At 48.0% G+C, this 25,703-nt stretch overlaps 2 protein-coding genes across 9 annotated transcripts; both read right to left on the bottom strand.

Moving 5' to 3' along the window:
- Nucleotides 1–738: 738 nt before the first annotated feature.
- On the bottom strand, nt 739–17,944 carry LOC148450949 (uncharacterized). 5 transcript variants are annotated; one of them, XM_088462465.1, is made up of 13 exons: nt 17,764–17,944; nt 16,091–16,213; nt 14,723–14,873; nt 13,817–13,987; nt 13,610–13,733; nt 12,437–12,532; nt 6,924–7,024; nt 6,689–6,758; nt 5,302–5,396; nt 5,093–5,162; nt 3,394–3,494; nt 3,186–3,255; nt 739–1,830 (listed from the first exon to the last, which is right to left on the bottom strand). In XM_088462465.1, the coding sequence occupies exons 2-13, from the start codon at nt 16,138–16,140 to the stop codon at nt 893–895; spliced, it is 2,037 nt and encodes a 678-aa protein (XP_088318591.1). In that variant the 5' UTR covers nt 16,141–16,213; nt 17,764–17,944; the 3' UTR covers nt 739–892. The 5 variants fall into 5 exon arrangements, with proteins under 5 accessions (XP_088318591.1, XP_088318593.1, XP_088318592.1 ...); XM_088462467.1 differs by having other exon boundaries at nt 13,829–13,987; XM_088462466.1 differs by having other exon boundaries at nt 17,853–17,915.
- Nucleotides 17,945–19,563: 1,619 nt separating this feature from the next.
- On the bottom strand, nt 19,564–25,207 carry COA6 (cytochrome c oxidase assembly factor 6). Of its 4 annotated transcripts, XM_088462474.1 has the most exons (4): nt 25,022–25,151; nt 24,066–24,242; nt 22,629–22,779; nt 19,564–19,920 (listed from the first exon to the last, which is right to left on the bottom strand). In XM_088462474.1, the coding sequence occupies exons 2-4, from the start codon at nt 24,128–24,130 to the stop codon at nt 19,825–19,827; spliced, it is 312 nt and encodes a 103-aa protein (XP_088318600.1). In that variant the 5' UTR covers nt 24,131–24,242; nt 25,022–25,151; the 3' UTR covers nt 19,564–19,824. The 4 variants fall into 4 exon arrangements, with proteins under 4 accessions (XP_088318600.1, XP_088318603.1, XP_088318602.1 ...); XM_088462477.1 differs by lacking the exons at nt 24,066–24,242; nt 25,022–25,151 and adding an exon at nt 25,158–25,207; XM_088462476.1 differs by lacking the exon at nt 24,066–24,242 and having other exon boundaries at nt 25,012–25,151.
- Nucleotides 25,208–25,703: the final 496 nt, after the last annotated feature.

The following is a 25,703-nucleotide window of genomic DNA, read 5'->3' as shown; positions in this document are numbered from 1 at the left end:
AGAATGGTCAGATTCATCTTTGGGGTCAGACAAGACAAATATTTAGGGGCCTACTTGTACCTGTCATTAGCAGAGATGTATAATGAGCCCTTAAGACCTTATAAGGTGTTTGTTGTAGACAGTTATCCACATTCCAGTGGGGTGACCATTGTAAGAAGTGTAGAGATGTTAAGCATTATGTGTTACTGACAGTGATCCACTTTTTTTCTAGGCAAAGGGGCTTTGGGACAGAGTAACTCCAGACATTCTAGGACATGTCATTACTGTATTTCTTTCTCTGAGTATATCTTAGTGCTTACTGCACATATGAATGGTCCATGCTATGTTGTACCAGTAACTAATATGGGCTTAATATCCGGAAAGCCAACACCCAGACTATGGTATATAAATCAAGACCTAGACAAAGGCTCATTGGCTCGCGTATGGACCTGAGACTGCAGTAGGGTGCCTAAAATGTGAATCGAAAGACCTGACTGTTGATAAAACGAGGGCTCCCCAAATGAACATGAACTACATCTTATGTTGAAGATAATGAATCACCGGTGTCACCTGAATACATAGACAAATGTTGAGTGTACTGTATACTTTGTATGTTAATTGTTTGTTTGTTTGCTAAATAAAGTGTGTTCATTTGTAATCACTCCAATGGTCACATGTGTAACTGTTCACTTCGATAAGAACTAAATCCCACCATTATGCAACACATTGTACAATTTAATAAAAAAATAAGACCAAATGTGGACGTTAGAGACTCAAGTTATTTTTAATACCATAAGTGTTTTTGTGATCGTTTTACAGACTAATTTTTTAGCTGTTTCTTTGTCTACATACTACGGCAGAGTCCGATGATCCCACCCAAAGTTGCCCCAGAGGCATAACATTTGCTCCACAATCAAGACGTGGAAGCGGGCTCCTTCGAGTGGACCCTCCAATGGGTGGCAAGGGCGGCTTTCTGCGTAAAAGACTTTCCACACTCCGGGCAACGGAATATCTTATGCCGCGCGTGGATGGCCTGGTGGGCGGCAAGGACGGATCTGACGGAAAAACATTTGCCGCACTCCGCGCAAGCAAAGGGCTTCTCTCCCGTGTGCACGCTCTGGTGGGTGACAAGGTGGCACATCTGGGTGAAACGTCGCCCGCACTCTGAACAGGCAAATGGCTTTTCCCCGGTGTGAGTCCTGCGATGTAAAATGAGGCCGGTTTTATCCGACAGACATTTGCCGCAGTCGGGACAGGCAAACGCCCCGGTGTGAATCCTCTGATGTTTGACGAGCGTTGACTTCTTAGTGAAAGATCTCCCACACTCGGAACAAGAGAACGGTCTATCTTCTGGGGGAGGTCTCTGCGGGGCACCAATCGCTCCAAGGTCTCGTCTATGAAAATTCCACTGATGTGCCTCCAGGACGGAGTTGTCCGTGAAGCTCTGCGGACATTCAGCGCAGGAGTACCTTCTTTCAGCACCGTGCGTCCTCTGGTGAGTAGCCAGATCCATTTCACTGCAAAAGGTCCTTCTGCACTGGCGGCACTTGTAGACCATCCTCTCTGAGACTTTCTCCTTGTTCTGGTTCCCGTCGCTATGGTTAATAAAACTCACTGATGAATGATCGACTTTGCGCCGTTTCTTATACAGATCTGTGAATTGTATTTGTCTTTCTAGGGCCGGATCCTTGTCCAGAACAGCACAAGCTTTTCTCAAGCTCCTCTTAGCGGAGTTTTCACTCGGAATAATCCCTAGAGGAAAGTCAGGAGTGGGTGCATTATTTTCATGAACTTGGACGGGAAGCAGCATGTGAGGGGAAACTTCTTCGACGTCCCAGCCAGCCAACAAACCTGCAACAAACATATTAGTGAATAAAACACTAGGTGCCTCCTGACTCAGAATAGGACAGACATACACACAAAATGCGTAAATTCCCATCCGCGTATGCGCTGTGTGCAAAAACTCGCCGTTAGCGACCATGATCAGACATCCATACGACGCAGAATGAGACCCTATAGGCGCAGTCACACTGCTTGGAATTTAATTACTCTGTTTCGCTGTCTGCCCAGAACATGATCCGCGCTATTCCTAGGAGGCGGAAGCTACTGGTTGGCACCGTTCTCTCTAATGGAGAAGGGGCGGCTAAAGGCCGAGACCACGACTAGACCGGTTCTAGGGGTTCATCCCAGGAATGAGACGTCTAGCGTCACAATAACATAGAATAATAATGGATACGTTCCTTGAAAAATCTGGGAATATTGATAGGACGCGTAGCGTCTGATTCGGAGCCTGCAGTCAGTTCTCCGTACGGCTGTGGCAGTCTGCTAACTAACTTGTGGTAATGCGAGGATTCGCCCGCCTAAGCCGATTACCCATCCGTCTTCACGCGGGAGGCCAAGCCGTCATACTTAGTTAGTATGGGGACTTACACCCACCACATTCGGAGTACAAACGATCTGTCAGAAACAGACATCCTGTCTCCGACCGCTCGTCCAAGCAAGCACGAAAGTCGTCCGACACGCCCATGAGACGCCCATCAGATCGATAAATAACACTATTAGGGGACTTCTAAGCGATGGTCGGTCATCGCCGCTATTCCCAGCTGTATACATCAACCGTACAGACGTGCCCACATAAACCTATCGTCGAATCGTGCGAAATAAACTCGTACCATGCCACGGACTTTGTAAATAAGCCGCACCGTGCGCCTCGCCATAGACTTTCGCTGGCAGCTGTGACTGAGACACTAAACTGGTAACAAGGCAGGAAGCGGAGGTCCGATACGAGTGAGCCGCGCCATTCATCGCGCCACGTATCTTTGTGCTTAATCTGCAACTTATCCCAATTCCTTTGTGGCAAAAGTACTAATCCTTAGCGCCTAGAACTCTGTAAGCAATATTGTATGCGGCTACAACGTTAAATTCAGGAAAAAGTACGAAAGTCCAGGAAACGCCACCCGTGGCAGAGCGGCTAAATTGCGCCAGGCGCCTTGTGCACCATAGCGGGAAAAGGATAGGTCTATGAGGACATAGTGTATTTGTATATGGTATTGCCAACATTGCAAGTTCTCCTGCCATCTCTATGGGGGTCTGAGGCAGAACGTGGGATGTGAACGGGCGCGATCTGGCATTGCGGATCGGCTCGTCGCGTCCCTCTTGCTTCATTGAATCCCCTCCGTTAGAACGGTCTTTACTTAGAGTCTCACCTGGGCTGATCTCAGCAGTTACGGCCTCTTCCTTACACTGCCGCTGAAATATCCCGTCTCCTGGCTCCGCCTGTCATACAAGAACATGTGTCACATACGTGTCCCACCCACACATGACACCAGACATCTCTGCAGGACTCTCACACACAGGACGATGGGGACTTGAGAATAACACAATATTCTTCAGATCTGGGACAGGTCAGACTACCTGATAGTCCTGGCTGACAGTCCTGTTCTCTTCCTCTATACACCGCGGCGAGTACAGGGGGGTCGCACATCGGTCTGCGGGATGTGTAGGATTACATCCACCTGTGGAGAATGGACACAGATTTACATATATCTGCAGAAATGACAACACTGTCTGCTAACAAAGGGCCTGATTCAGATCCGCTCGCAAGCGGGTCAATGTTGGGCCAGTGCGCATGCGCGAGACCCGGATAGCGATGGGCACTCCGTCGCTATGGGTCTCGCTACAACGGGTGCGTGCTGTCGATGTTGAGTGACAGCACGCCCCCTTTGGTGCGTGTGCCGGAGGCGTGGCTGCCCAGACGGAGGCGTTCCCATGGGAACGCTTTCCCGTCTGGGGCCGGCCCCACTGACATCACAAGTGTCAATGGGAGTGCTCTCGGCTGTGATAGAGCCAAAAGCACTCCTGGGCTTGCGGCAGACGAGATCCTACCGCAAGCCCGATGGTCGCGATGGTCTTGACCATCATCATGGACGCTCGCATAAGCTGTGGGTAGTAACCCACAGCTATGCGAGCGGCCAAGAGGCCGCAACATTAGGAAAGAAAAAACGCCCTGATTAAGAGCGGGCGCTCGTTCAGAGTGTCCGGCTCTGAATCAGGCCCATATTTACAGTGATTCCTCAACCAGCAACACAGTATAGATCCAAAGTCCGGGAAATAATCACCCCTCGTCCCCTAACTCCTTCCCGATGGTTCACTCTCCTGCCATGGCCACTGTCAGCGGCTATAGGGTCAAGAACCGCTGGCGAGGACAGGAGTAAAGAGCGGTTGTAGTAAGCAATAAGCTCTGGAATTGAGAAGAAGTTTAGTTGGGCCTCCAGCTCTCACCTGGTACCCCAAAGAGAACGATGGACTTTGCCTGGCAGCAGCACCTACAAGTAGGCACAAGCTACAAAAAAAACACCACGACCTGGGGATGGGGTTCAGCTCCTGATTGCCGAGGGTCCCACATCATCACTAAAACAAGAGCGCAGAACGTGGGCAACTAGTATCCACCATTGGACCCCCAGAGAAGTATTTAACATAAGTATAGAAAAAATATTTCCTCTTTCATCCATGTGAGGCGACATCTCTAAACTGTTACTACGGGAGACGCTCAGAAATTCCTGGGCGCAGCTGCTCCGCTGAAGCTCCGCCGCCATGCTGCACAGGAACCTCTCACCCATCCGGGAACATGTTCCTTCACAAATTTCCAGATAATCACCAGAGCAAACCGCCCAGCAATGCTCTGACACTGCTCAATCCTCTTTTGCGGGCATCAGAGGGCCAGAACGTCATCCATACTATGGACACAGGGCACGTAGCCAGGCTATCGCCCCAAAGATCCCTTTTCTTCCAAAGCTGATCTAAGGCCAGAATCACAATGTCCTGATCTAGGCAGAAGCTGGAGGCCACACTGGGCGGGGAGGAAGGTGTAACAGGAGAACAGTCCTGATTTCATGGAAGATGGAAAATAGAGACTTACAAGCTCCAGCTCTGAAAACCTTCTAACTGTGGTAATAGTAACCAGGAAAGCAGTGTCCCAGGTCAGGATCTTTAACTCCACTAAGTGCAATGAGTTTCTTACCACACTACATTACTTATTACTAATAAATATCATTCCATCCGCTCCTCCCCATCCACCAATAATTTAGCCCCAGAGCGGCTGCGTCTCTCTCACCTGGGCTAATCTCAGCCGGCTCTGCCTCTTCCTTACACTGCTGGTGATAGATCGCGGCTCCCGGCTCAGCCTGTCATACAAGAACATGTGTCACATACGTGTCCCGTCTACATGCTACATGGGACATCACTTCAGGCACACAGAGACGAGGACATAACAACATAATACTGTGCAAGGTGAGAAGGAGAGGTCAGACCAGGTTCCCCTACCTGATATTCCTGTGTCACAGTCCCGCTCTCTTCCTCTCCCGGGGAGTACAGAGGGGTCTCACATCGGTCTGCCGGATGTGGAGGACTGCATCCACCTGCGGGGGATGGACACAGAGATTTACATATATCTGCATAAATGACAACAACTGCAGCATCATTCCATTGAGACAAATATGTTTATAGTGATCCCCCAACTAGCAGAATGATATAGAACCTAGGAAATAAACACCCCCTTCCCAGACGCCTCATAGTCCATTCTGCTGCCACGGACACCGTCATCTGCGACAGCGAAAAGAGCGGTTAGCGGGGACGGGTGTAACGAGTTGTCTTGGATACAATCCGACTTTGTGCTGGCAATTAGCACTGAGTAGATCTAAGCTGTAGAGCAGAATGGCAACACTGATTTACCCCCAAGGATTCCCGCGAGGGAGGTGATGTATCAGGACACACAGAACCCATAGGCCCCACAATTATGCTCACTGGGCAGCGTAGTGACTGTATAGGACTAAGATCAGGACAGGGCGTGACCTTACTGGGCAGCGTAGTGAATGTATAGGACTAAGATCAGGACTGGGCAGTGACATCACTGGGCAGCATAGTGACTGTATAGGACTAAGATCAGGACAGGGCGTGACATCACTGGGCAGCGTAGGGAATGTATAGGACTAAGATCAGGACAGGGCGTGACATCACTGGGCAGCGTAGTGAATGTATAGGACTAAGATCAGGACAGGGCGTGACATTACTGGGCAGCGTAGTGAATGTATAGGACTAAGATCAGGACAGGGCGTGACATCACTGGGCAGCGTAGGGAATGTATAGGACTAAGATCAGGACAGGGCGTGACATCACTGGGCAGCATAGTGACTGTATAGGACTAAGATCAGGACAAGGCGTGACATCACTGGGCAGCGTAGTGAATGTATAGGACTAAGATCAGGACAGGGCGTGACATCACTGGGCAGCGTAGTGAATGTATAGGACAAAGATCAGGACAGGGCGTGACATCACTGGGCAGCGTAGTGAATGTATAGGACCAAGATCAGGACAGGGCGTGACATCACTGGGCAGCGTAGTGAATGTATAGGACTAAGATCAGGACAGGGCGTGACATCACTGGGCAGCGTAGTGAATGTATAGGACAAAGATCAGGACAGGGCGTGACATCACTGGGCAGCGTAGTGAATGTATAGGACTAAGATCAGGACAGGCGCCATGACTGAAGATCGCAACACTGATGCTCAACTAACCTGGTAACTGAGATAAGCTGCCCGTCCATGCCTGGCAGAGGTCAGAGTACACCCTACATTTATACACTATAACATAACGTATAGGAAAGTGGACATTTCTAGTTCTATGTACATTCCATCCATTGCCCCTCTCTCACCTGGGCAGATCTCAGCCAGCTCAGCCTCTTCCTTACACTGCTGGTGATATATCGCGGCTCCCGGCTCAGCCTGTCATACAAGAACATGTGTCACATTCGTGTCCCATCTACACATTACACGGGACATCTCTTTAAGGCTCACACACAGGGAGAGGACATGAGAATAACACAATATACTGCAATGTGAGACATGTGAGGAAGCAGAGCTGGGAGAGGTCAGACCAGGTTCCCCTACCTGATATTCCTGTATCACAGTCCTGCTCTCCTCCTCTGTAGACCCTGGAGAGTACAGAGGGGTCTCACATCGGTCTGGGGGATTCCTAGGATTACGTCCATCTACAGGGAATGGAAACAGAGTTTGACATATCTGCAGAACATTATTTTTTCGTTACAAAATGACTAATTAAGCATGTTAATGATATTGTAATTGTAAAATGTGAGTAAATTATGGTTTAGTATGGATATAAAACACACACACAAAGGGTTAAATTTACTAAGCATCGGGTTCGGCAGCGGTTTTGCATCCCACCGATTTACTACGGGGAAAACAGCCACAACACCGAATATAATAGCACATCTACATTTTAGCCTGTGTACAGCATAGAAACCGCCTGATTTAATAAGCAGCGGTTTTTAAAATCATCGGCAAACCCATCCCCCCAAAAAATGACTAGGCTCTGACAGGCGTGCAGTTGCCATCATAATCAGCAGAGATCCATCGGAAACATCCGGAATCGTGTGTAGTCTGAAAAGGCCGCAATTTAATCTACATGTCTCCAACACACATCGCAATGTTCTCCCCAGCCGTCCGCCACCTGCCCAGCACTGCGACGTGGCCGAAAGCCGCACCGCACTGACCCAACGTCAGAGCAACACGACTTTCAGATGCGACACCGGCTGCGTCACAGTACCAGGCGGCGGGCTGGAAGGCAGAGGAGATCCCTCCCCCTGTACAAAAGGAAGGATGTGATTGCAGCTATGTTGTGGGTGGAGCTTATGCTCAAGAGAATACATCCTATCAGGAAGGTCATTAGTTCCTAGCGAATTGAAATCTACATTCTCATAGACATGGGTGTAGCCAACAAAATGGCGGCCTCCACTGTAGACAGAAAGCGGTGCTAGTGCGACGACTGATCCAGTTCAGCAAAGTGACTAAAATTCCTTCAAAAACATAGGAGAGGAGCAAATCTCTAAATATAAACACATCTGTAAGTTATTCTGATAAAATCATTTACGATACTGACATAAAATCAGTTGTATAAGCGTTTACAGCCAGCGTGAAGCGCGTAGAGTGAGAATGAAGCATGTAGAGCATGTGTGAAGCGTGTAGAGAGAGAATGAAGCATGTGTGAAGCGTGTATATAGACTGTACATGTCACGGAAAAAGGTTGATATAGACAGAATCAAAGTTCCAATGTTAGAATATATGCTCCGGTTATTAAGAGCAACAATCAGCATTTCAATCAGCTCTTCTACCAGATTACAATCCTCTGATGACGGTAATATTACCTTATAACACACTTCAGCATATATTCTAACATTGGAGCTTTGATTCTGTCCATAGTTACCTTTTCCCAGCTATTGGAGAGCATCATGTACAACTTTGTTACAAGATACAGCAAACACATAGCAACAAAATTATTTTTAGATGTGTCGGCCAATTTAAGTGATCTAAATTGTGCTCTAGGCGATCTATATTGTGCTCTAGGCGTTCTATATTGTGCTCTAGGTGTTCTATATTGTGCTTTAGGCGTTCTATATTGTGCTCTAGGCGTTCTATATTGTGCTCTAGGCGTTCTAATATTGTGCTCTAGGCGATCTAATATTGTGCTCTAGGCGATCTAATATTGTGCTCTAGGCGATCTATATTGTGCTCTAGGTGTTCTATATTGTGCTCTAGGCGCTCTATATTGTGCTCTAGGCGTTCTATATTGTGCTCTAGGCGATCTATATTGTGCTCTAGGCGATCTATATTGTGCTCTAGACGATCTATATTGTACTCTAGGTGCAGGGGCGTACCTACCCATTTGCCAGGATGGCACTTGCCAGGGGCGCCGACCAAAAGGGGGGCGCCGTCCGGCAGTGCCACCAGTAGCCATGGGGTGGACAAGTCCCCCGGCCCCACAAGTGTAGGGCAGACCGCAGTGATAGCGGTCTGCCCTACACCATTTACAAACACACAGCCGCCAGCGGCAGCTGTGTGTTTGTAATAGCAGCCAGCTAATGAGAGTCAGACAGACTCTCATTAGCTGCTGCGTCGTCCGCGGAGGGAGCCGGCTGGAGCTCACTAATGGGCCAGCTCCCCCCGCAGCATGTGATGGGAGAGACGTCATACGTCATGATGTCTCTCCCATCCAGGAGAAGAGCGGCCGGGACTCAGAGCGGACAGCGGCGGTCGCGTCAGGAGCGGGGATCAGGTAAGTTGAATTTTTTTTTTGTTCTTTGTGTGTGTGTTTGTGTATGTAAGCCTGGCACTACAGGGTGGCACTGAAATAGGGGGTGGCAGCTACTGGGGGCACTTTATGGGGGGATGCCTGTTACTGGGGGGCACTGTATAGGAGTGGCCACGACTGGGGGCAATTTATGGGGGTGGGTTGCCATTACTGGGGGCACTGTATAGGGGTGGTCAATACTGGGGGCAATTTAGGGGGGTGGCCACTACTGGGGGCACTTATATAGGGGGGACTACTGGGGGCACTTATATAGGGGGGGGGACTACTACTGGGGTCTACTACTGGGGGCACTGTATAGGGGGGGGCTACTACTGGGGGCACTGTATAGGGGGGCTACTACTAGGGCCAATGCAGCATAGGAGGGATTACTACTGGGGGATTACTACTGGGGGCACTGCATGGGGGGGTGGGGGGCGCCAGTTCATTACATTGCCAGGGGCGCTTGGATCACTAGATACACCCCTGTCTAGGTGATCTATATTGTACTCTAGGTGATCTATATTGTACCCTAGGTGATCTATATTGTACCCTAGGTGCTCTATATTGTGCTCTAGGTGATCTATATTGTGCCCTAGGTGCTCTATATTGTACTCTAGGTGCTATATATTGTTCTCTAGATGATCTATATTGTGCCCTAGGTGCTCTATATTGTGCCCTAGGTGATCTATATTGTGCCCTAGGTGATCTATATTGTGCTCTAGGTGATCTATATTGTACCCTAGGTGATCTATATTGTACCCTAGGTGATCTATATTGTACCCTAGGTGTTCTATATTGTACCCTAGGTGTTCTATATTGTACCCTAGGTGATCTATATTGTGCTCTAGGTGCTCTATATTGTGCTCTAGGTGATCTATATTGTGCCCTAGGTGCTCTATATTGTACCCTAGGTGATCTATATTGTACCCTAGGCGCTCTATATTGTGCTCTAGGCGTTCTATATTGTGCTCTAGGCGATCTATATTGTGCTCTAGGCGATCTATATTGTGCTCTAGGCGATCTATATTGTGCTCTAGGCGTTCTATATTGTACCCTAGGTGATCTATATTGTACCCTAGGTGATCTATATTGTACCCTAGGTGATCTATATTCTACCCTAGGCGCTCTATATTGTGCTCTAGGCGTTCTATATTGTGCTCTAGGCGATCTATATTGTGCTCTAGGCGATCTATATTGTGCTCTAGGCGATCTATATTGTGCTCTAGGCGATCTATATTGTGCTCTAGGCGATCTATATTGTACTCTAGGTGCAGGGGCGTACCTACCCATTGGCCAGGATGGCACTTGCCAGGGGCGCCGACCAAAAGGGGGGCGCCGTCCGGCAGTGCCACCAGTAGCCATGGGGTAGACAAGTCCCCCGGCCCCACAAGTGTAGGGCAGACCGCAGTGATAGCGGTCTGCCCTACACCATTTACAAACACACAGCCGCCAGCGGCAGCTGTGTGTTTATAATAGCAGCCAGCCAATGAGAGTCAGACAGACTCTCATTAGCTGCTGCGTCGCCCGCGGAGGGAGCCGGCTGGAGCTCACTAATGGGCCGGCTCCCCCCGCAGCATGTGATGGGAGAGACGTCATACGTCATGACGTCTCTCCCATCCAGGAGAAGAGCGGCCGGGACTCAGAGCGGACAGCGGCGGTCGCGTCAGGAGCGGGGATCAGGTAAGTTGAATTTTTTTTTTGTTCTTTGTGTGTGTGTTTGTGTATGCAAGCCTGGCACTACAGGGTGGCACTGAAATAGGGGGTGGGAGCTACTGGGGGCACTTTATGGGGGGATGCCTGTTACTGGGGGGCACTGTATAGGAGTGGCCACGACTGGGGGCAATTTATGGGGGTGGGTTGCCATTACTGGGGGCACTGTATAGGGGTGGTCAATACTGGGGGCAATTTAGGGGGGTGGCCACTACTGGGGGCACTTATATAGGGGGGGGGACTACTACTGGGGTCTACTACTGGGGGCACTGTATAGGGGGGCTACTACTGGGGGCACTGTATAGGGGGGCTACTACTAGGGCCAATGCAGCATAGGAGGGATTACTACTGGGGGATTACTACTGGGGGCACTGCATGGGGGGGTGGGGGGCGCCAGTCCATTACATTGCCAGGGGCGCTTGGATCACTAGATACACCCCTGTCTAGGTGATCTATATTGTACTCTAGGTGATCTATATTGTACTCTCGGTGATCTATATTGTACCCTAGGTGATCTATATTGTACCCTAGGTGTTCTATATTGTGCTCTAGGTGATCTATATTGTGCCCTAGGTGCTCTATATTGTACTCTAGGTGCTATATATTGTTCTCTAGATGATCTATATTGTGCCCTAGGTGATCTATATTGTGCTCTAGGTGATCTATATTGTGCTCTAGGTGATCTATATTGTACTCTAGGTGATCTATATTGTACCCTAGGTGATCTATATTGTGCTCTAGGTGATCTATATTGTACTCTCGGTGATCTATATTGTGCTCTAGGTGATCTATATTGTACTCTAGGTGATCTATATTGTACTCTAGGTGATCTATATTGTGCTCTAGGTGATCTATATTGTACCCTAGGTGATCTATATTGTGCTCTAGGTGTTCTATATTGTACCCTAGGTGATCTATATTGTGCTCTAGGTGATCTATATTGTGCTCTAGGTGCTCTATATTGTGCTCTAGGTGCTCTATATTGTGCTCTAGGTGTTCTATATTGTGCTCTATATTGTGCTCTAGGTGATCTATATTGTGCTCTAGGTGATCTATATTGTACCCTAGGTGCTCTATATTGTGCTCTATATTGTGCTCTATATTGTGCTCTATATTGTGCTCTATATTGTGCTCTATATTGTGCATATTATGAATGAAGTGTTCTACAGCATATGCTGCTTCACTTTTTGTATTTATCTTGATTCATGTGAAAGTTTTGTAGTAAATATCAAATTGATTATATAGTGATAAATTGTTGGGTAATGATTACAGGTTTGCGCAGCCTATTTTTTACAAATATATATATATTTTTAATAAGAATACACAACTTTTCTTTGTGGGCAGCTGCAACCAACTAATTACCCACACACAGATCACACACAGATGACACACGGATCACACACAGAACACACACAGAGATGACACACGGATCACACACACAGAGATGACACACGGATCACACACAGATCACACACAGATCACACACAGATGACACACGGATCACACACAGAGATGACACACGGATCACACACACAGAGATGACACACGGATCACACACAGATCACACACGGTCAGCAAAATTCCTATCTGTGTACATGTCACTGACCATGGCTGACATTATCCGGAACAGGCTTCGGAGGGTGACTGGGACTTTGTACTCCCTCTTCCTCTGTGGTCCTCTCGGAATTGGCACGGTCACAGCCTGTTGATAACATTACACAAATATAAAATGCATGTGTAGCCTGCATATGGAAGGGTTCATTTATCAAGCGCACGGAGGAATACGCTTTGATGTGCACCGACTTCCTGCTGTAGCAACTCAAAGTGCGTTTATGTGGGGGGAGGCGGTAAGCATGTGTTTATATATATTCTCATTCGGTGTATATATATATATATATATATATATATATATATATATATATATATACACACACACACACATACCGAATGAGGGCCACGTATCAGTTACTATGCTTCTCTGGTGGTGCAAATACAGGGTGGACTAAATAGCCAATGTGTAATAGGAGTAGATGACTATGGGCCTGATTCAGAGCCGTTCGCTATTTGCGGTCGTTCGTTCAAAAACAAGGGGTGGCTATTCAAATGATCCGTTCGCAAATTGCAGTCTGTTCACACCTCTAAGTCTGAACGAGCGAGCAAAACATACGCTCGTTTATTTGATAAAAACGCCCCCTGGCCGCTCGCACCATACGTCATGTCCGCTATTTATTAGATTAATCGAGTACATCGTACAGCGTATGAACTGCTCGCTATTCTTGTGGTTGGTTTTTTCAACCGCTATTTTGCGAGCAGTTCTGAGTTAAAAAAACCAAGTGACGTGGTCAATGACGCTGCTGTATTAATTGTGCACTCCCTTAAAACGCCCGTTTTGACCTTTAAGCACGCCTGCGTTCGAATTCCACTCCCCCGTTTTCAAGCACCTTCCCCTGTTACCACCCATATACGCCTCATTCTGTCACTCAAAATAGCAGGCACTCGCTATATAGCGTACAAACGATTTTCGGCCGCACTGACTGCTTCGCGCATGCGTACTAAAAACCGTACGCATGCGCAGATGTGCGAACATCGCTCGGAACAAGCGTACGGCCGCTAGCGAGCGGCTCTGAATGAGGGCCAATATTCCCATTATTACTCAGTAATTGCAGGGCTCTGGTGCCCTGTGTAGTGATTGCCAGCATTCTCTGGAAACAGTGCCTCAGCTCGCAAAATGGCGGCCTCCGTGTAAATGAAGCATTCACCACAAGTACTTATGCCGTACCGGCAGAAACAGGAGGCTGGTGGCTCGCCATGATCACATCCTTGTAACGTTCCTTATGTCCCTCCAGATATTCCCACTCCTCCACGGAGAAGAAAACAGCGACATCCTCACACCTCACCGGGACCTGACATAGACAAGTGAGAGAAAACATGAATAATTCTATTTTTCTTTTATACTTTCCATCTCAGCAGATGGCGCTGTGCCCACCTTCTCACTCACACGGAGAGCAGCCCTGTCAGGTTTCAGAGTCTTCTGGTCTGTAGTTCCCTCATGTGCCAGGGAGCAAGATGGAGGCTCCGTGACGGGACTCTGGTCTGACAGACAGGAGTTATTGCTGCCTGCGGCCGGATCATTCTGCTTCTTTGTTAGCACAAAATCCTGTATACAATGACAATAGTTAATAAGTATACTCAAGAACATATTAGGTTGTGCCATCGGTAAATCCCATTTTATAGAAACTTCTAGGTAAAGTGGAGTGAAGTAATAAATTTGAGGTCGTATAAAGAGACGTGAGGTTTTCTTTTTGCAGAATGTAATTATTATATTATTCTTACTGTTTTCTACCATGGGTGCCTAAATATGAGAGAGAATACCCAGTGACTCTGAAGCAGGTTACGCTATCCCTATGCCTCACAGTAACATTTACCATGAACCTACTAAGTACAAACAGGTAACAGCTCGCTGCCGTCTGTCTGACTCTCGGTCTGTCCCCGGCCATCTTACAACAACCTTTATTTATGTTTGTCTGTTGTAACGTGTTATTGCAGAGTGTAACAGACAGACAGCAAGCCCAACTCCAAGCCGTGCGTCATACTTTCACAATGCAGTGCGCTCAGCAAAATACGCAATGCGGTATCTACAAAACAGTGTCACGCCGGAGTCTCAGAATAAAAGATATTTATGAAATAGCTCAAAACCGATTTCTACGGTGTAGCATGTATATGTGTTAAAACCTTTCCTTTTTAGGTGCTCGACAAGTCATTTTTATGTGCAAGTTTCCAGTGTAACGCAAGGTCATGTATAACGTAACAGCACCCAATTCACAGCAGAAGAGCACCTAACGGGGACGTTCGTGCAACACTCTCCACTAGGGGCGCTGGCTCCCAGTCTCACCTCTCCAGTCAGCAGGAATATGATCTCCAGGGTCAGATTCAGTATCTTTCCTGTCTCCATGATCTTGTCCTTGTTCATCATAAGGGAGTGATGTAAGAACTCAGAAATGCGACTCTGATCCTTGTAGGAAGGCATGACCCAGGGATGACGTCTGTAAAGAGTAATTTAGTATGTGCAATGTACTTAAATCTCAGTATTATCGGAGCAGGTTATAAATCACAGCACCTGAACAAATCACAGCACCTGAACACACCCTGAGCACCAAGACGTATGTCGTTTCTGTAGTTATTAGTAAAGCGTACACTGGCTACCTGTCATCTTCTCCCCACTATGATAAAGCATGGCTACAGACGCTGGATTCCTATCCTATGCAATGCGCCAAAGAAACAGTCATCTGGGCATAAAAGATTTTGCAAGTCAGATTTGTGCTGGGAAGGGAAAGGAGCATGAATATGACAGCAGGGTTGGCATAGTGTTTAGCATTGCTGTCTCACAACCCTGAGTTCGATTCCTAACCAAGGTACTATCTGTGTGCAGTTTGTATGTTCTCCCAAGCATTCGAGTTACCCCTGGGTGCTTTGGTTTCCTACCACTACAAAAACATACGGATAGGTTCATTGGCTTCTGACAAAGAAAATAAACCCATGTGTGTGTCTTTGTGATAGGGAAAATAAATTGTAAGCTCCACTGGCACAGGGACTGATGTGACTGTTCACTGCGAAACATGTATGTGCTATAGAAATAAAACAGGTAATAAATAAACCTATAAAACATATACTCCGTGCTGTAATCGCCTCACCACTGAGAACGCTGTATTATACCTCTATGTACCGAGCTGCCATTAGTAGTAGACACAAAACACAAACTCAAGGATAAGTATCATAGGTGCAATCTATTATTTAACTCTGATTAAAATCACCAATAGTCAGGAAGTAATGACGCTTACAGCATTAATAGTATGCAGTTTTATTTCTGAATGTGCAATTTAGCAAAGCTGGCGTTTAGTAAATAAGCCCCTTACTGTAAGCGCCAGCTTTTAATCTACATTATTTTGTCTATTCCTTGCCTATAAGGAGGATGGAATGTAAATTGCTGGGATATAATGGTCCTAGGTACAGAGATGGTTATTCCGCCAGCTTAGAGGACATACAGGGAGGGGCGGGCAGAGTGTACACTGGTACATATAACACTGGTAACAGCATAGAAAGCTTTTTGTCTGTTCTTGTCTTAGAATTTAGAAAGTGCATTCAAATCATATTCGGTAAGCATGGCATGATGGGAATTGTAGTCCTCACAAGGGCCCCGTTACAGGACAGTACCAAGAGTGACGTGCTTAGATGCATGTACCCAGGGCCCAGCAATACGTACCTGGAAAGAGGTATAGGATTGTTTTCTAATGCTTTCTGATTGTCCCACATATCTGGACTTCAATTTAGTGCTGAGATTTAGGCACAGCATGCACCCCATGTGATGGACTGGGGACTCCTGGCCCTATAGAACGACAAAGGTTTGTCTCCTATGTAGAAAATTGTGGGCCAAGGAGAACATGCCCTGTACACAGAATGGAGTAATGGGATGGGGGGCTAGATCCTATATGTGAAGTGAAAGGTTTCCCAAACTTGGTCCTCAAGGCATCAAAACAGTCCAGGTTGTAAGGATATCCTTGGGTAAGCAGATGGTTAAATCAAAAATGACTTAACTACTAATTAAGGGCCTGATTCAGCATGGATAGCTATTGCGATCTCAGCTGCATAATCGCATGCAATTCAGCTGCGAAAATATGCTAATGTTTGCAAACGCTCAGCCAGCATTGAGACGCCCATTACCGCTTTCTCACGTCCGTAATACCTCGCAGTCCTGCGTACACATCGGTAACATCGGCCCGTCACGCACAATTACAGCAGCCCTGACCGGTCTCAGAAATTGCAAGTCTCGTCGCACGCAGTGATTATTCAAGCTGCGTATGCAATCGCAGTGGCAAATTTATGCACGCCCAAGTAACGGCGTACAATCGGACTGGCACACCTGTGTGTCTCCGACCACTCCCCCCGTCACCACCCCCACATGCTGATGGCCTGTCACTCACCCTGCCATGGCTTTCTATCTGCGTGATCGCAATGCTGCCGCTGCGCCCGCACACTATGGTGCATATACACCATACCTGCCGACATTCTGGCTGCTCCTTCCGGGAGGGAGCAGCCAGATCGGCAGGACGGGGTGGGCGTGGCCGAGACAAGGGGGAGTGGCAGGTCAGGTGACGTCACTTGTGGGCATGGCGGGGGCGGAGTCACGCGATCGCAGCAGTTTGTCCCGCCCCCGCTTCACAATGCCGATAAAATAGGCATTGTGCAGCAGGGTGCGGGGCCAAAATGACGCGAATCACGTCACCGGCACCATCCGCTGCGGGGGTTACAGGGGTTATAGCGGGGGGGACAGGAGGGGTGAGCGGCAGCCGGGAGAATTGCCTGCCTTCCCGGGAGGTCGGGAGCGGCACCCGATTTTCGGGAGGCTCCCGACCAAATCGGGAGGGTAGGCAAGTATGATATACACATGCGCAGTACGCACCATCGGCCGATCTGCGTACGTGGTTGCAGTTGCGATCCGTGATGAATCAGGCCCTAAGTCACTTGTGCTCAAGCATGGACATCTTTAAAATCTGGCCTGTGAAGAGTGCCTTGAGGACCAAGTTTGGGAGACACTGGGTGAGGGACATTTGGATCCCATAGTCACAATGCTCTGCTCCTGGGCTTGCCTCTTTATTTAGGATAGCCATCACCTGTGGTGAAACACATTTCTCATCAAGTAATAAGTTCAACACAGGTGACTGCAGTCATAAATTAAGATGGAAGTCCAGGAGTAGAGCACTTTGTCCCTCCTGTAATGGGTCATGGATGGTCAGGGGGGTTAATGACTGGTGCAGCGGGCTGTACAGAGAGGGAGATACTGTCCCATGCAGGGACAGCTGGTGGGAACGCACAGGAGTTGTGTCAGTCATACAGAAAAGCCAATTTTCCCCCATGATCTGCCTCATCCTAACCCACCAACAAAATGGCGACGGCCACACTGCGCCCTCAGCGGCGACACCCTCCGGCCGGGCCCGGGAGACACAGTCAGCGGCGACGGACGGTACCTGGCGGAACAGCGGGATCCGCTCCGAGGGCGGGAGACTGGAGTGACCCGGAGATCTGCCGGAATCTGTCATCCAGCACGGTGTGGCGTCATGTGCTGACGTCATCACTGTGCGACCTTATTTACTGGCAGGGCCGCTCCCTGCTAAAGTGGGTTGCTGCTAGATCCTGCCAAGTGCCCTTCACCAGTGTCAGTAGTACTAGTCTCTGTATCTTGTGTGTTATTTCTATAGGAGACTGCACGCAGCATAACTGCTATATACTGGCTGCAATGCCAGCACCTGATAACTATTGTGTAATGCATATCTTGTGCTGGGTGCAACGCTCAGTATTTATTGCTATCCTCTGTGTGTAGACAAGTGCACCATACTACCCTTGTTCTGTCCACCTAATGCTCACTTTACAATGGAGGTATGGCCATCGGCCATGGATGGTTTACCACTGACAGTTGATGGTTTTGTTACCTATGGCACAGGTCTGATGGTTCTCCGCATCGATGGCTGAAATGTGGCAATGTTTTTTACCCCCGCCCTCCTGTCGCACAGCTTAGCCCCAACTTCCTTCCCTGATTCGCCCACCACAGTCACTTGTCCCACAGTAGAGACGTCCATTGGGGACAGTCTAAGTACCAGCATCGGGATCCTGTTTCCAGTATCCCGAAGGTAAGTATCGGAGATTAGGGGAGGGTTAGAGGTTTAGGCACTAGGGGGGGGTTAGGTTTAGGCACTGGGGAGGGAGGGTCAGTAGTAGTATACTTACCTACGGGGGTCGGTATTCAGTCTTGTCAGAATGCAGCTGTGGGTATTCTGACCGGCAGCATCCCGACCACCGGGAACTCATACCCAACCCATCCACTGATGGTTCAAGCAATCAATGGAAATTACAGATCGCTACATTGATGAAAACCCTTCAATGACCATCCCTATTACAGTGTGCTGCAGTTCTGTATTAATGATTACCCTTTGTACATTTCCTGCTCTAAGTATTGCAGGTTACCTGCCCTTGTTCCGCCTGTATAGACAACTGCTCAGTACAGCCAATTTTTTTTCGGTTTTCAACTTGAGCCTGTTATAGAATGCGCCACAGCGTGTGTGGCCAGAAGCTCCCCACAGATCGGCCAATCCTGCCACTCAATGCCAGGCTGATCGGCTGGATCACGCGGGGCTTGGTGTGGTCACCTGTGTCAGAATGTGACCGTGCCCATATCCAACACTATCAAGCATCACTCTTCTTCTGGGTATAAACACAGGGCAATACTAGCCCCGTTGCCCAATGGCAGACACGTCATGCCTGCGTGGATCCGAAACAACCTGAAGGATCTCATGACGACCAGAGATTCCCCAGCCAAACTCAATGGTTTGTGGCAGATTTACTAATGTGCTTAGTTGTATTGGGAGGTGGCAGACCTATGCACTACAAATACCAGCCATGAAGCACTATGAAGCATAGTGACGTGATGTCCTGTAGAGCGATGTCTGGTGTGAAAACACTGCTCTCTTTTCCCTCTTATTTTTGTCCTTTATTTCTCATTTTCATACCCCCATTTCCAGCTAAGCACCTCTCTTGTGCCACCCAGCAACCATCACCAACCACCTCCACAACCCCAGTCCCCCTTCCCTTCCTAGTTACAGCACGTCCCCGATCTATAGGGGCATTGATAATCGCTGTATAAATCATGGAAACCAAATTCAGGGAAGACTCAATAACACAAAGTAAAGATTCGCGTTCACTTTATTTGTGGGCCAAGTATGTACAAAAACAGCAGGAACCAGGCAGAAGTCAAACATTATTCCCTAGTCCATTATTTGTTTCAGAAAATGACATTTTCCCCAAATAAATGCTTACAAATAGCCGTCTCTTTATCGGCGGTGAGTGGTCCAGGGAACAGAGGAATCACATTCCTGCTTTAGTTTAGGCAACTAAATATCACACCCTCCTGTTATAAATATCGCACGTATGCTGCGTCCGTAAACGTTATGTTTTTTCGGCGGTTCCTGTAGGTTCAAATCCACTTGATTCGAGTTGGGCTTTGTATTTAAGGTAATCTCTCCTTTTGTCAAAGTGCTTCGTCTGTTTGGGAAAAAGGAATGCGATCATTATAACACATTATGCAGTGCGTACTACATCGGTCACATGTATTTTGTTTAATAATGGTGTAGACACCACAAATTATTATGTTGTTTTAAACACCGATGTCCAGCTGCTTATATGTTATTAATGTAACCTGCTCTAGCAACACTTTCTTTTAAACTCTTCCCTGCAACCAGAGAGAGGGGCATTATACACATGGTCGCCAATTTACAGAACTGGGATTAGCACTCAGACAGGGCCGTAGAGAGCCGTCCCAGGGCGGGGAGAGGGGGAGACTGCTGCTGTTCACTCTCCCACTGTAGCCCAGCACACAGCAGCATGTGCTGGGCTGCTGACAGGTAAGAGAAAGAGGCAGCGTCGGACCTGAGCCCCTCTAACAAGCCCGGGTAATTAGTACCTTCCCCCCCCCCCCCTCCACTTGGTACGCAAACGGGAAGCCGACTGCCTAAATACCGGCAGCCGGCTTCCCGACTGTCATATCCCGGCAAGGGTGAAATGCTGGGCGTCTAGATGTAGACGCCCGGCATTTCCCCGACGCCGGGAGACCGGCGCCTGGCATCCCGATCGTAGTGAAGCCGGGCACCGCGAGCGGACAGCCGTGGGGGGGGGGGGAGGGTTAGGTTTAGGGCTCCTGGGGGGGACTTAGGGTTAGGCACCCCCCTGGGAGGGCTAGGGGGAGGGAGGGTTAGGCACCCCGTGGGAGGACTTAGGGTTAGGCACCCCCCCCCGGGGGACTTAGGTTTAGGCAATGGGGAAGGGGGTGGTTAGGGTTAGGCACTTAGAGGGGAGGTTAGGGTTAGGCACCCCTAAGGAGGGTTAGGGGGGTTAGGTTAGACCAGTGTTGGCTAACCTTGACACTCCAGCTGTTATGGAACTACATAACCCAGCATGCACTGCTACAGTTTTGCTATTAGGGCATGCTAAAACTGTGGCAGGGCATGCTGGGATATATAGTTCCACAACAGCTGGAGTGTCAAGGTTAGCCAACACTGGGTTAGACAATACTTACCTATTCAAGATCGGGATTTCCAGTGCTGTCGGGCTTCCGCTGCCGGGATCTCTGCTGATGTCGGGCTGCCGCTGCCGGGAATCGAACCGCCGGCCATGCGGCCGGCGGTATTTCATACCAATTCCCTCCACTCGGCGCCCCTGTCTACAGATAGCCAGCACGGTGTGCAATGCTTAGCATTACTGCGTCACGGGACTGATATCATGGGTTTGATACAAACCAGTGCTCTATCTGTGCACAGTTTAAATGTTCTCCTTGTGCTTCTGTGGGATTCCTTCCACAATCCAAAAGAATACTGGAAGGTTAATGGTCTTCAAACAAAAATTAACCCTAGTGTTTGCGTGTGTACATGTGGTAGGGAATATAGACTGTAAGCTCCACTGGGGCAGGGGCTGATGTGAGTGACTGAAATACTCTTTGCTATGCACTATGTAGTATGTGTGCACTATATAAATAACAGATTACAAATAATGTGGAGTTTTGAGAAAGAAGGTCATAAATACTTGAAAACCAAAAAATAAATCACAATAGTGCATTTTGGAAGTTTCCCCCCTCAGTATTCTATTTATCAAGTTTCTATGACTTCTCCAAAGGTGCCGTGTTTTTTTTCTTTTTTATCAGGACTTTACCGTATTGCGCTCACACTTAATGCTTCCCAAGAGCGAGTGACTCGCCATGCACATTACAAAGCCGGGGACACACGGACACCAGTGACTGCGACTACGAAAGGCACCAACACTATAAAGTGCAGAAAGTCTGGCGTGATGTTTAAAGGCACTCAAAATAAATATATATCTATAAACTCAGTTTATACAGATATACACGAAACAATGGGGACTGACACAGGGTAGTACACAGAAACTTTATTTAAAGTAAAATATTGTGAATTTAGGAAAAATAAATGATAATAGAGATAAAAAATCTATACACAAATGTAACCTGTGAGCTGCGAGGAGGAGACGCCAGCAAGCGACGCGTCTGCCCACTGGGTGCTGCATTACATGACTGTGCTGACAGGGCAGCAAGACCCTAGTGACACGGCTCCTTCCTCCGCACTGGTGGGCGCATCCTGCCCTGCACCTGATTACGGGATGCTGCAGCTCCCAGTGACTGATAGGCTGGAGTCAGGGTGCCGCAGTGACATCATCACCGCACCCTGAATACATCAGTAACCGTGCTGCAATTCTGCAGCATCCAGAGATCAGATGCAGGAGCTCTGTCTACCAGCCACAAATACCTTGTAATATAAGATGATAAATAACAGGGCTGGGTGCTGATGAATTAGTGAGAAGTGGAAGAAAACAAGTTACAGCAATATAATAGCCGGCCAGTTGCACTATCCAAAAATCAATGGTTAAACCACCAACTGGCTGCTAATGGCTGGTATGGCATGACTGAAATGAGGTGCCACAACATTTTCAGAACCAGAGTTTCTGATACATTTTATTATGCTGCCGCTGGCTGCCTTACTAGGGAAAGATCTCCACTAGTGCCTCAGGTGACTTTATAATGGTCTACAGATCCTATAATAATATCATCACCCAAATACTAGGGGGAAAATCACATTTTGGTGAGATAGGGCAATGCAAGAGCGATAACAGACAGTAACAGGACAATAATTACACAAACCCTTGCTACGCCTCTACAGATCTGAAACATCATGGCATGCTTTTATTACCCATTGTCGTGGACAGCGGCTCTCAAAGCACTGTCTGAGCTGCTGGCACTTGCTTTTGTCTTCGTTACTATCTTCCAGGCACTTCCAGTACTTGTCACGCGCATTCCAGCATGCCTTTCTCTCTTCCGCGGACGGAGCCGTCATCTTATCACTGCAATACAGACCCAGAGAGAGCGTGACACAGATTTCCTGCAACTGTAACGGTTGGGTTTAGGCTTTAATACGGACAATAATGTATATAATATCCGCTATGTACCAGTCAGCGTCCTAACATCCCATGGCTGTTCTCTAAATATAAAGCTAAGTAGTGATAAATATGCTGTCATCAGCTACAGTTTCCAAACACTCCTGTTATTTCCCATCCTTACTCGTTACACCGTATCGTAACAAAACACGGACGCTTCTAATAAATAACCCAATAATCGTCACAGCATTATCCACAACCAAATACAGCTGCGCTACATAAATAAAAAAAATAAAATAAAATACAGTCCAACCTGGATAAGTGGTATCTCTTAAAGAGATATCTCACTTATCCAGTTTTAACAAGTGTTTGTCTCAATTAGGGTCTATTTACGAAGACTTGGATGGCGATAAAGTACCAACCAATCAGCTCCTAACTGCCATGTCACAGGCTGTGTTTGAAAAATAACAGGAGCTGATTGGCTGGTACTTTATCTCCGTCCACTTTTTCTTTATCCAAGGCTTAGTAAACAGACACCTTATAGAGGTTTCACCCATGTGTAAGTCCGAGTACAGACATAGAGACTTGTCAAAACCTGTACTAATCCCAGTTACAGAGGTTGTAAAGGCGGTCGCCTCATTTATAGAGGTTAATAAACTGCACTAATCTCACTTAAAGACAAGACAGCAATCCTCCCAGTTATAGAGGTGATTATTCCTAATAATTGAGAAAAATCAGTCTCACTAACAGAGGTTTTTTTAGTGCAAAAAGGCCGGGACCTCACAATGAGTCCCGGTAATAGAGGTTTCCCACTTATCTAGGTCCCCCTTATCCAGGTTCTACTGTAGGTGTATCAGTATAGAAGAAAGAGTAAGTATCACAGGGGTGCATATACAGAGAGACTAAACACTCTGCACAGGAGAAGCGTGAGGACGTCTCAGTGCCCTAGGAAGAGGATGAGGCTACAGATACAGAATATCATGTGCTGATGGGAGGGTATGCAGTCGGGAAGCCGGCAGACCTAATCCCGACAGCTGGCTTCCCGACTGTTTAATCCCGGGCGAGGGTTAAATGACGGGCGTCATCTTCCCGATCAAAGTGATGCCGGGCGCTGAGTGTGGACAGCCGCGGGGGGGAGGAGGGAGAGGTTAGGGGCTCCCGGGGGGACTTAGGGTTAGGCACCCCCCCGGGAGGTTAGGGTTAGGCACCCCTAAGGGAGGGTTAGGAGGTAGAATAGGTTAGTGAATACTTACCTGGGGACGATCGGGATTGTTATCCTGGTCGGGCTGCTGCTGTCAGGATTTGAACCGCCAGGCATGGGTCCGGCGGTAAATCATACCGATTCTGATAGGAGAAACAGGTGATGGGGAAGGGGGGAGAGAGAGAAAAGGAGGGGGAAGGGCTCAACGATGGGCTTGGGGCACCGTCCTCTGTAATATACAGTCATAATACATAATATACTGTAACATATAATTATTTGTACATACTTAAAATAAAGTAATACCTAATATGCAGCAATGGGTTGTTAGAACACTGCTCTATATAATATACAGCAATAACACATATATAGTAAACAGTATTAAAAATACATACAGGTAAATTTAATTACCCACAAGGGGGACAAGCTGCTGTTGCAACAATGCGGAAAATGCCGGCGACTGTGACTCATCTCGTCCCCCTCGCGTCCCTATCTTGCAGATTTCTGAACGCAGCCTTACATGGGTTGTGAACACCAACCAGCGAGCCAGGAGCTACCGTCAGTGCGGCATATAGCCGCAATCAGGCCGGGTATACGCCTGCCCGACGGATTGGTAAGTGCATACACGCTTACCGATCGTTCGGACAATGTATCTGCGTTGGCACCACAACCGGGCGCACATATGGCCATCGGCTGTGCTGCGGGGCAGATGCGACAGGTCTCTGCGGACGTCACTCGCATACACATCACCTGTACACACTGGCTGATGCACTACGGATATATCGCCCCGATCAATGGAACGGGCGATATATCTGCCAGCGTTACTCCCACAGACGTGTATAATTGAATCTATCCAATAATAGTGTGTTCTCTGACTGCTCCTTGGCCATTACTATAATAGACAGACGGAATGTAGGGAGACATATGAGAATATGTGGCAGTGTGAGGTGTGTGCTCAGTGCTGTACAGGACACAGGAACCCCTCCCAGCTGTACCCCTACCTCCCCTCACCTGGCCGGGCTGCACACACAGGTCACACTGACACAGGGACCTTTACATCACCACATTCCTCCCAGCACTAGAGGCAAAACGGTCTCTGAAGAAGCTCTCAGGCAGCGACCATCTTCCCGGGGACAAAAACACTGACCTTTCACCATATTAAGAACTACACGCCTGCCTCTAGTGTCCTTTACCTCACTTCCTTCGCACGACGTTCTTGTTTAATTGGTTGGTCTTCAACAAAATGGCGGACAGTATAAACGTGCTACCTCCACACTGCATCGCCACCTGCTGGGAGAACTGTGAATACACGCTAGAGAGGCACATCCTCTAGCACCTGACCATGACCACCATACTGGGGGGCAGCTGTAGTGTTAGTAAATAAACTTTACTGACTAGTGCAGGCCTGGCCAATCTGTGGCTCTCCAGATGTTATAAAACTACAAGTCCCAGCATGCTCTGCTACAGTTTTGTTATTAGGGAATGGTAGAACAGTTGCTGGGCATGCTGGGACATGTTGTTTCACAACAGCTGGAGATCCACATGTTGGCCAGGCCTGGACTAGTGACTAACAATATAATTTCTTCCATCTGTACAATATAAAGTAACAATCGCAGCATTTATCACAGTAGTTCCGCCACTGGGGACTCTGGTCTGTCGTTGCATCGCATTATGGGGGAGATGTATCAAACCT

This window comes from Taudactylus pleione, unplaced genomic scaffold (genome assembly GCF_031769625.1).
Source record: "Taudactylus pleione unplaced genomic scaffold, aTauple2 ptg001248l, whole genome shotgun sequence".
Lineage (NCBI taxonomy): Eukaryota > Metazoa > Chordata > Amphibia > Anura > Myobatrachidae > Taudactylus > Taudactylus pleione.
This window is presented reverse-complemented; position numbering and strand designations above follow the sequence as displayed.